This window comes from Ipomoea nil, unplaced genomic scaffold (assembly GCF_001879475.1).
Source record: "Ipomoea nil cultivar Tokyo-kokei standard unplaced genomic scaffold, Asagao_1.1 scaffold3170, whole genome shotgun sequence".
NCBI lineage: Eukaryota > Viridiplantae > Streptophyta > Magnoliopsida > Solanales > Convolvulaceae > Ipomoea > Ipomoea nil.
This window is the reverse complement of record NW_017619598.1, coordinates 786665-797611: the sequence shown is the minus strand read 5'-3', so window position 1 is coordinate 797611 and position 10947 is coordinate 786665. Positions and strand designations below refer to the sequence as shown.

The following is a 10947-nucleotide window of genomic DNA, read 5'->3' as shown; positions in this document are numbered from 1 at the left end:
CACATAGCACTCTGTGTAAGTGCACAAAACTAATCACGTGGGCGGAGAAAGATTGTGTCATTTTACACACCCCAAACTCCGTTGGCGTGAAGACCGTGTGTGCACCCATGAGGTTATAATTGTGCCAGCCAGGCAATACAAACCCTGAGAGCGTGCACATTGGTTCTAATGTTTGTGCCACACTACTTTACTATATACTATGTAAATAATTTCCTAATGCTCCACAGGTCATGACGGCTCATCAGGGAGTTCAACCGGGTGTTTTATGAATATTTCACCAGGTTCAACGAAGTACTGGACTCCAGAGTGTGAGGAGTAAATTAAGCCTTTGGTGGGGCAACCGTTCTCATTATTGGAAGCAGGAATTGAGTTCTATACAACTTACACAACTATTACTGGATTTGATGTGCGGCACGTGACTAAGAAAAAAGATCGGCAAGGAGAAATCACATGGAAGTATGTGTTGTGTTCACGTGTTGGCTTTAAACTCCATACCGGCGAAGGGAACAACATAGGGGTGCTGCCAGATGAAGCCAGAGCCCCATAAAAAAAAGACAACGTGTTACGAATAGGGTGGGATGCAATGCGAAATTAGTATTGAAGAGATTAGCAAACAGTAACGGTTATGTAGTATTCTCATTCGAAAAAACGCCACACCCACTACTTGTGCACAACAGTTTCTAGGTTTACCGTCTTGTCAAACACACACTTGTTCTATTTATTATGACACACACTGCAAAACCCAAGTGCACAACTCCACCTGTCACATCCACCTAGGTTGTGTGCACACTCAACTTACAGTAAGTGCACACACGGAAATCACGTCTACGGAGAATGGATGTAGGCGGGATTTCCATGTGTGCACTTACGGGATAATGAATGTGCCACACATGCCACTTGAGAAACACTGAGCGCTTGCACATTGGGCCAATTGTTTGTGCCACCTAACTTAACCAAAATGAGTGTAGTTCTAGGGGAATCTACTACTTATTTCCAATACCGATCATTCAAACCTGTAAAACACACATCGACATGGATGGCGTGATTAACTTGAATTCCAAAGCAATCTATCTACTACTTGTATGTATGTACAAATAAATGTAAATGTATTACTTACAATCCATGCACAATCATTGGTATTATGTTGCAGGAGATCAGACCATGAATCAAAACATAAACTGTGTGCTATAAAATGTAGAATGATCAGTGTGTGAAAAAATATATATATAAGAAGTTGGTGTGCACTAAGGTTGAAGTATGCGTGACACAATGTGCAAAAATACTGCATTATTATTTCAGAAGGTATTTGAAACCTATGAAGATCATGACAGTTCATTTAAATATGATTTGGGTGGAAGTGTACCTAATTTCATGGATTGGGAATCCATTGAATATTTGGTTAAGATTCTGAAATCTTTTTATGAAATGACTGTTAGGATTTCTGGTTCATTATTGTATGTGACTTCTAATACCTTCTTCTCTGAGGTTTCTGATCTGTCTTGCTTGTTGACAAATATGGGGGCAGCTGAAGGCAGTGTTAAATAGATGGGTATAAATATGAGGGCAATCCGGGAGGTTCCAGTATAAGTATTCTTGTGCAATGATGATGCTTCCATCATGTTCTCTGAATATATAGAATTGGATTTGGTATGTTGCCTATGAAGTGTGTTGTTTATGCCATACTCATTGAGTAGTGTGCCCCCAATCCTAACTTGATATGGAAAAAAAAAAAACTATTTGAGCACTCTTTAGTTTATAATCTATTAACTTAATCAATTGTTCCAATATTCAAGGCACAATGCATTAAATTATGAAAGTTTTTATGTTATCACTTATCAGGAAGAAGAATAGACTACTGAATATTAGATAATCATATGTTAATTGTATATTGGGTATTTGGAATTTTGAATTTCTGGTTTTCTTTTGCTGAATGGCCGAATGCTGATTGCTGCTGCTTGGAGATTGGAGAATGATGCTGATTGCTAATGCTGTTATTTTGCTTTGAAGTTCTAAGACTTTTAACTCAAAGTTTTAAATTTGTAACCTAATATGTAAATTTATATGTTTTGAACTTTGAGTTCTAACTTCTAAGTTGTATATTTGTAAGTTTGTTAATTTGTTTATAAGTTTTGTAAGTTTACTTAAGTAACTTAACTCTTAAGTAGTTAAGTGTTCAAGTTTAAATGTAATTTTTTTTTTTTACATGTTTGATGTTTCAGTGTTTCAACGAAAATGTGAAACATGTAAAAAATTGTTTATTTTGAAGTAAATTTTTTAACTTTCAATGTTTTTTTTTTTTTTTTTTAAAATCGAACTAATCCGACAGATAAATCGGATATCCGTCGGAGTAGTTCGGACAATTATCCGACGGATAATCTCTTAGTTGAACGGATAGGATGTCCGTAACAAAAATCGAAATCCGAACGGGGTGTCCATCCGTCACCCCGATCCGTCCGACGCTCACCCCTACCACTAACCTAGAAAATGTAAAAAAAAAATAATAAATAAAATAAAAAATCCAAACCATCTACTTAATATTGATACTTTATGAGTACGGCCTAGGTGCTAGGCCCCCGAGGAACACCTAGCGATTTTTGCAACCTTGTTTCATACTGTAAATACCTTATCTGAAAGTCACCATAGCTGGATTGATGCAGAGCTTGGAGATCTTCAATGTTGATGTTCGGTTCACTGATTCACCATCACTGCACCTCAGTTAATATGGAATACGGTCCTTGAAGTGATAAAATCACTTGAGTTTCTTCTTTCATGATCAATGAAAATCCAGGTGTAATGAATATCTTGAAAGAATATTATTTTCAGAGTATTTCTTGTTTTTCTATAACTACTTTCCCTCTGAAATATATATACTCTGCATTTTGGTGAGAATAACTATCAAGATATTTCATGAAGATCAATTACTCTTTCACCTTGAGGTTTTAATTGAGATAATAATAAGATCTCCTAATTAAATAAGGATAATCTCGTAAAATACTTCAGGGCGGTTATTTCCTCATCCAAATGTAAAATAGCCATATGGAATAGTTTATGGACACATATGTTACAATGTTTTATTCCACCAGGTCTTCAGTCACGAATGAGTAGCACTAGGTCCTAACCTATCTCTTTGTCAATTACAAAATGAGGTTTGCACAATTAACTACTAAAAGATAATAAGTTGATAAACCAATTTAAAATCGGAACAATTCAAGTAGTGTGTAAGTCACATTTTACTTAAAACCCATCCGTTACTTCCGATGGTGCTAGGAGCTTTGTAGTGTCAATCTCACATGATAAAATGGATTATGATAATATAATTTGAGCATAAATGTTATATTAACTTCGGTGAACTATAACTTTTAGTATAACACACGAATTTACAAGGAACATGTGAGCATACATTTTGGAGAGAATGAACAACATTTTAGGAATAAAAAATATATATTTTTTGAGAATGCTTAAACTATATGTCCAACACTACAATATTTATAGAAGACGATTAAAACCGTAGCACTAAAATGATAACTAAATTTGATTTAAAAATCAGATTGTAACCTCCCATAACGATCATTAATTATAAAAATAACAGCGATTGCAAAAATTAATTATAATTAATTTCATAAACTACCCATAATTAACTTGTCCCATATACGTTACACCAAGAAGTGCACTTGATAAGTAGAACCTACTTTCAAGTATCAACAGATAGTGCTGTCAATACGGGCTGGCGGGGCGGGGCGGGCCAAAGCCCGGCGGGCCGCGGGCCTAAACGGGTGGGCCAAAAAAGCCCGCTCCTTAGCGGGCCTGGGTTTTGTTGGCCCGGACCGCCCCGCCTTTGGCCCGCGGGCTAGGCGGGCCCCGCCTCAAAACCATTTTTTTTTTTTTTAATTATTAACTTATTGGTTATTGTTTTGTTTTGCTAAATTTATCCAACTGGTATTCTGGAATTTAACGTAAAAAAAATTAACATAATCTACTCAATTCATTATTCACACAAAGAAATGATAGAATCCACTCAATTCATTAAACTTTCGCACAACAACACACAATTTAACATAAATGCAGAATGCAAAATGAATCAAACAAAATTGAAGTTGGAGTCTTGGAGAGTGGGACTAGGATTTGTTGTGGACTTGTGGGTTGTGGCGTCTGAACTCTCTATTCTATAATAATATTTAAAGTAGTAAAGTGTAAATATTATATATAATATATAAAAATAAAATTAAAAAAAAAAAACAGGCGGGCTAGCCCGCGGCCCGCCAAGCCCTCCCCACCAAGCCCGCGGGCCTAAACGGGGTGGGCCAAAAAAGCCCGCTCTTTAGCGGGCTTCTATTTTTGAAACCCGCCCCCTACCTAAGTAGGGGCGGGGCGGGCTGCCCCGGCGGGCTAAGCCTGTTTTGACGGCTCTATCAACAGATAAATAAATGCCAACTTCTAAGTGAATTACATTTACACCTCTATGCGTGATAGACCTCACTAATATTTATACCACAAAATAATCACTTAACGTGTCATTTTTAATATTAAAATTTCCAATATTTTGAAACTAATCAACTTAAACAATTAGTCATTTATCAATCACTCATTTTAATTGACGTAAAAAGTTTATAAAGTAATCAAACCAACTAAAAAATTGATAAGTCATTTATCGAACACCCAAAATTGAAATTATATAAATTCATAAAAATAAATTTAAGCATCAAATCAAGATTTTATCAAAAGAAAGGGTTAAAATGGGGCTCCACAAAATAAGTGGGGGACCGGAGTAGTGGTGTTGATCTTGTTCTTGATAATAGAGCGCATGCGCTTTTCCTACTCTCAATATATAAAAGTACTCTATTACCCCCAACACCTATCATCGCCCCTTTCTTAATTGCTGCTACTGATCTTTATTGCGGATAACTAGAGCATCATTATTCGTCGTCATCATATCCAAAGCATGGTCGAGGTTCCCGGCCTTCTCTCTTGCCGACACCCCACACTCAGATCTACATCGGACTCCTAAGCTATCATCATAACCCCAGTAGAATCCAACCCTTTATGCGTCTTCCCCGTATCTATTTAATCTTACAATACATATAGACAGTGGGAGAGCCAGAGAGGGAGTTGTTCTTGTTGATTGGGTTCAACCCAGACGACCCGACAAACTTTTCTGGTGCGGTTACTAACCCTCGTCCCAAATTCCTTCAGTTTTTGCGGATGCCCAGAACCACATATATATTTTCAATGAAAAAAGATTCTTTTTTTATTTTTATTTTTTTTGGGGTTTTAAAAGAATCTGTTGCTTTTTTGGTCTGTGGGGTTGTATATTTCTGGGGAGGAAATTATTTTGTGTGAATATCCGGAACCACTTATCTATTTCTCCTGAATCTTTAAAATTTTGAATTAAAAATCCCCTTTTTCTTGATTTTTAATGCGTGGAAAGATATAAAAATCGTTTCATAGGTTAGCGGTTTTGATTTTCCAGTGTTCAAACGATTGTTTTTTATATGTTTGAGTTTTGTTTGGCGTATGATAACATTAAGATGAATGTTTGAGTTTCTTGGTTTTTTGAAATGCAGACAGGGGGCTGGAGAATAGAATAGAGCAGGAGTAGATGGAATACATGGACTGGGATGATGGGGAAGGAGATGATTTCATGGACGAGTTTGGTGGAGAATACTTTAATTATCATCATAACAATGAGGACAATGTTAACCACGATGAACATGAACATGATATGGTTTGTTGTGCTCGCTTTATTTAATAGATTAATTAATGTGCTTTGGAGAATTGAAGTAGTGATTCTTATCTTCTTATTCATATCCTATTTGTTCTTTTGTTCTTGTATTTTGATTTTACTGTATGTTTGTGTCTGTGTTTAGAGAAGATATGCATTTTTTTTAAAAAGAATTTTATGTTTCAGAGCCAGTCAATCTTGAGAGTATACCTGTTTCATTTAGGCGTTAAACTAGTGATTTTATATTATGTATCCAATTTTGTTGTTCCCTTTCTAAGGTGGTGTATTCAATCAAGACTTTCAAATACTAGACTTTAAAAATTTGGTGGTATTCAATTTAGACTTTTAAAGGCTCTTTAAAAGACTACCTGTATTCGATTCAGGCTTTTCAAAAGTCTTTAAAAGTATAGTGGTATTCGATTCAGACTTTTATACGGTCAGTCTAGTGGTATTCAAAAACTTATTAACTTTCCTAGACTCTATCAGAATAAGATTTGCTTCCTTCATGGTATTGCATTTACACTGATTTTCAGAGCCAATATTGTTCTTTGTGTAGAGTTTTCTTTTTTTCATGTCTGAAACAAACATTATACAGAGCTGATCGCATGCCATCTTATGTGGTATATTGTTCTAAATTACACGCAAAATATAATAGAATTGCATTAATCAACCGTTTTCCACAAGCACCTTGAGTAACACAACACAATTTTTTATATATATATAATTAACATAATTTTATGTAATTGGATGTTTATTAATTATTAATATATGCTTTTGCATTAATTTATTTATGATTTATAAAAATATATTTTTGTAAGAAAATTATAAATAATGTATTAATATAAGCTATGGAGTGTTGTTTGTAAGGGTGTATTCAATTTAGAAATTTACTGACTTCTGTAGGGTTTTTAATATGGAAAAAGTTTTTAAAAGTTTGTCCCACGGATTTTTATAGACTCGTACAAAGTTTGAAAGTTTAAAAGATTCTAGGAAGTTTGGAAAAATTCTGCAAAAGTCATTTAAAATCCATCACTTTAAAAGTCTTAAAGTCTTGATTGAATACACCCCCCTAATTTCCTCTGATTTCTGAAATACTGAAATTTGTTAGTAGTTGTTTTCTTGTATTGAAATTTGTCCTATTGGTCCCAACCTTTTTATGTGTTTTTGATGTTGGAATTTTCATTAGCTTCCCAAAGTGACTGATACATCGGCTGCACAAGCTAGGGAAGGGAAAGATGTGCAAGGCATTCCATGGGACAGGTTGAATATTACGAGACAAAGCATTAGAGTAACTAGGCTTGAACAGTACAGGAATTATGAGAACATACCCTTGTCTGGGGAATCTGTTGATAAGGTATGCACTTGTTTTCTTTCTAGTTTTCATACGTAGTTTATACTGGGGTTTCGTTTTGACCAGTTTAGTGTCGTATTCTTTACTCACATATTTTAATTGGCTGATAAGGAATGCGAACAAACAGAAAAGGGTGCCAACTACTATGACTTTTTCTATAATACAAGAGTGGTGAAGCCTACACTTCTCCATTTTCAGGTGTGTTTTCTCAAAGGTTCTGCGTTTATTTATAGCTTCTTTTCATTAAGTTTTGTCATTTGGTGGATTGCTCGTGTCCAGTGATTCTTGGTGTAGGATGGTTTCTTCTTCTTATTTGCTGTTGAGTGCTTCATTTTCACTTGCTAGGTACATTATTGAGTTACCCGCAACTTTCTTTCTATAGATTTCTCAAGATGGCACATCCATGACTTTCTCCAAAGCTTCACTTTAAAAGAGCTTCTAACTTTTCCCACTTTTCCTGCCTGGAGAAATGCTAAATCAAACAAACACAACCTAAACAGCTAAACTTAAAGTTATTGCCATTTGTTGTCATGCACCCGAATCTGTTTTCTGTTTCCATTGGGTGAAGTATTTTAACTTTTTTTGGGTTCTGATCTAGCCTAATAATGTCTAGTAATGTCACTTTATGTATCTCAAAAGTACAAGACAATCAATTGTGTTTGTTAAAATGGTATAGTGGAATAAATCAAGTTTGGAGTGAAAATTGTTTATGATAGTTAATTTGTTGGGCCAGAAGCAAAGATGTGCACACACAGGCTCTTAAGAGCACAAGTATTATTTTCTGGAAAACTACATAATTATACACTCTTATAGTATGCTTCCACTAGCTTAAGTCTGAAACTAGTGTATGTAAATTCTTATATTCTGAAAGTGACATCTTTACTCATATTCTCTGGTAAGATGCTTGTGAATTTGGTGATACATCTTTTGAACTCTGTATTATTGAAGTGAATAGTGAAAGACACTACACCAAAAGACATGGATTTTGGTTATGTCCTTTTTAGTTCGTTTCAAAATAATGTCCATTTTTAATAATGTCCGTTATATATATATATAGGGTTGTGTTATGAACTTGGCAGATTTAATAATCAGTTGATTCAATCCCGACATGTACATTTGCTAATGGATAATTTCTTATGTCTTAAACAAGCAAACTGACTTTCTCTTAAACAAACCAAGTCAAACATCATTTGTGCATGTATGCAGGTCATTTCTATCCCTTTTGGAAAGTAGAAAGCAATTTTGTAGCGAATGTGTACTCAAGTGCAGTATTATTCTAGTTTTAACTACATTTTAGCGGAAGTGCTCTTACTGCTCTATAAGTTTTGTGGTTCTAGGAAACAATATTCTTTATGGTTAAATATTTGTGGTTTGTGAGTTTGTTGGCATAAAATAATAACACTTTGTTTGCAGCTAAGAAACTTGGTGTGGGCTACTTCAAAACATGATGTTTATCTCTTCTCCAATTGTTCACTCATGCACTGGTCATCAGTATCTCACAACTTGTCAGAGGTCCTCAACTTCTCTGGCCATGTTATCCCAGCAGAGGTACGTACTTGATAAGTGCATAGTTTTCCCGTTCATTTGTGCTGCAGTATCTACTTCTCATAGTACACTAATTTCTGTTCCTTGGAGATGTAGAAACATGCAGGAAGCTTGCTAGAAGGTCTATCGCAAACTCAGGTCAGCACATTGGCGGTGAAGGACTGTTTTATAGTAGCAGGGGGGTTCCAAGGAGAACTCATTTGTAAGGTGATCAGATAGATGTTTATTTTAATACTTCATTTCTAATCCGGCATGTCATGTTAAATCAATGTTCTGAATGATATCATTTCTTTGATCATGCAGCATTTGGATAAATCAGGGGTTAGCTTCTGCACAAGGACAACATATGAGGATAATGCAATTACAAATGCGATTGATATTTATGATAGCATGAGGTTAGATGCTGTTTAACTGTTTTATTAGATCCATTTCCGTTTGATATTATATTACGAGACCTGCCTTACCTTGTATGCCAAATATTTATTTTTTTGTGCAGTGGTAAGCTTCATTTTATGGCATCCAACAATGATTGTGGTGTACGAGAATATGACATGGAGAGATTTCAGCTAGTAAACCATTTTCGCTTCCCTTGGCCAGTAAATGTCAGTTTCCCCACAAGCTTTCTCATGTTACTGTTTTTCTTCTTCGCTCCATTATGTTTTTTTTTTTTTTTTTTGGTTTTTAACTTTCAATTGCAAGAATGGGAAGAAATGACGGGGGTGTTTGGTAAATAGCTGTTAGTGGGTTTGACTAGTTGATATCATTAGTTGAATGTAGAAAAGTGTTTGGTAAATTAGCTGTTAGTTGATTGCATGCAAAATGACTTTCACTAAAAGCTGATCGGAAAAGCTATTTTGAGCAGTTTTTGAATTTTAGCATTTTGGAGCAATAAGTTGTTACAAAAAGCTAATTAATCAAATACTCATATTGATTGTTTAACCAGGTCAAACAGCTAATAGTGGTCAAATAAGCCAAAATTGGCTGATAAGCTAACTATGTTACCAAACATTGCCGATGTGTTTCTAGAATGGTCTGTTTTTGTTTGTAACATGTTCCCGAGTCACTTATGTGCAGTAATAATTTCTGCACATGCTTGTGTGCTCCACATATGGATTATATATACTCCGTATTTAATTAACATGCACATGCATAAAGATTAAGTGAGCTTTGCAAATATCGGTAGCTCATCGGTGTAGATTTTCTGTTTTCTGGTTTCTTGGTGTGCAGCATACATCAATCAGCCCCGATCGGAAGCTTGTTACTGTCATGGGAGATGATTTGGATGGATTACTTATCGATGCCCAAAATGGAAAGGTAACCTAATTAGTCTCTCGATACGGTCCTTGTCGGGCTCCATAGTGCAATCAAATGGTTGTAATAATAATCATCTTAAGAACCAACTTTGTTTTTCAGACGGTTGCGTCAATCGTTGGTCACCGAGACTACTCGTTCGCGTCCGCATGGCACCCGGACGGGCACACCTTCGCGACGGGAAACCAAGACAAAACATGCCGGGTCTGGGACGTGAGAAACCTGTCGGAGGCGGTAGCGGTGCTCAAAGGAAACATAGGTGCCGTGCGGTCGCTCCGGTTCTCCTTGGACGGGGAGTTCCTGGTTGTGGCCGAACCCGCGGATTTTGTTCACATCTACAGCACCGAGGCGAACTTCAAGAAACGCCAAGAAATCGACATATTTGGCGAGATTCCCGGCGTATCCTTGAGTCCCGACGATGAGTCGCTGTACATTGGAGTTTGGGATCGTACATACGCGAGCTTGCTGCAATACAACCGAAGGCAATCGTACAGATATCTCGACGCTTTCATGTGATCTTCGAATGCATGAAAACCGGAAAGCGTGGCAGGAAGGTATATTGATGATTTTTGGCTTCTCATATTTCTGGCACAAGCTTTGTCTAGTGTAGTAAAAGATATATGAAAGTGAAACATTTCATTTTGCCCTTCATGTCATAACATGTGTACAGGAGGATTTGGTAAATTGTGCTTCTCCCATATTTGCTTTTAGTTGCACTTTTGCTTCTTATTTTTGCAAGGAAAATGGATATACTGCTCATTCTGCCAAATATTCTGCTTATTATCCGCAATTTTGGTCAATTCTGTTATACTGTTCTATTGCACATGTTTATGTATTTTGGATATATCTCTTTCAAAAAACTCAAATTATGTCTTGTGATAATTATATTTAAGTATTTAATTTTTGATAACTTAATACTCCGTATTAAATTTGTGTTTTGTAATAATTATATCCAATTATATTAATTGATAAGGAAAGTAATTCAACTCTTTTGAATTATATTGGAAAATGGCGAGTTTGG

The 10947-nt window shown here is 35.8% G+C and overlaps 1 protein-coding gene across 3 annotated transcripts; it reads left to right on the top strand.

Moving 5' to 3' along the window:
• Positions 1-4859: 4859 nt before the first annotated feature.
• LOC109167933 (uncharacterized WD repeat-containing protein C2A9.03-like) lies at positions 4860-10695 on the top strand. Of its 3 annotated transcripts, none has more exons than XM_019317009.1 (10): positions 4860-5155; positions 5562-5722; positions 6906-7073; positions 7182-7268; positions 8484-8618; positions 8712-8822; positions 8919-9010; positions 9112-9217; positions 9843-9929; positions 10029-10695. In XM_019317009.1, exons 2-10 carry the CDS (start codon positions 5597-5599, stop codon positions 10440-10442), a joined length of 1326 nt encoding a protein of 441 aa, XP_019172554.1. In that variant the 5' UTR covers positions 4860-5155; positions 5562-5596; the 3' UTR covers positions 10443-10695. The 3 variants fall into 3 exon arrangements, with proteins under 3 accessions (XP_019172554.1, XP_019172556.1, XP_019172555.1); XM_019317011.1 differs by having other exon boundaries at positions 4867-5023; XM_019317010.1 differs by having other exon boundaries at positions 4867-5044.
• Positions 10696-10947: the final 252 nt, after the last annotated feature.

Coding starts and splice junctions, on each gene's coding strand:
- LOC109167933 (XM_019317009.1), top strand. CDS start 5,597: ATGGAATACATGGACTGGGATGATGGGGAAGGAGATGATTTCATGGAC. Junction 8,619..8,711: donor GCCATGTTATCCCAGCAGAG/GTACGTACTTGA, acceptor TTGGAGATGTAG/AAACATGCAGGAAGCTTGCT. Junction 9,011..9,111: donor GATATTTATGATAGCATGAG/GTTAGATGCTGT, acceptor TTTTTTGTGCAG/TGGTAAGCTTCATTTTATGG.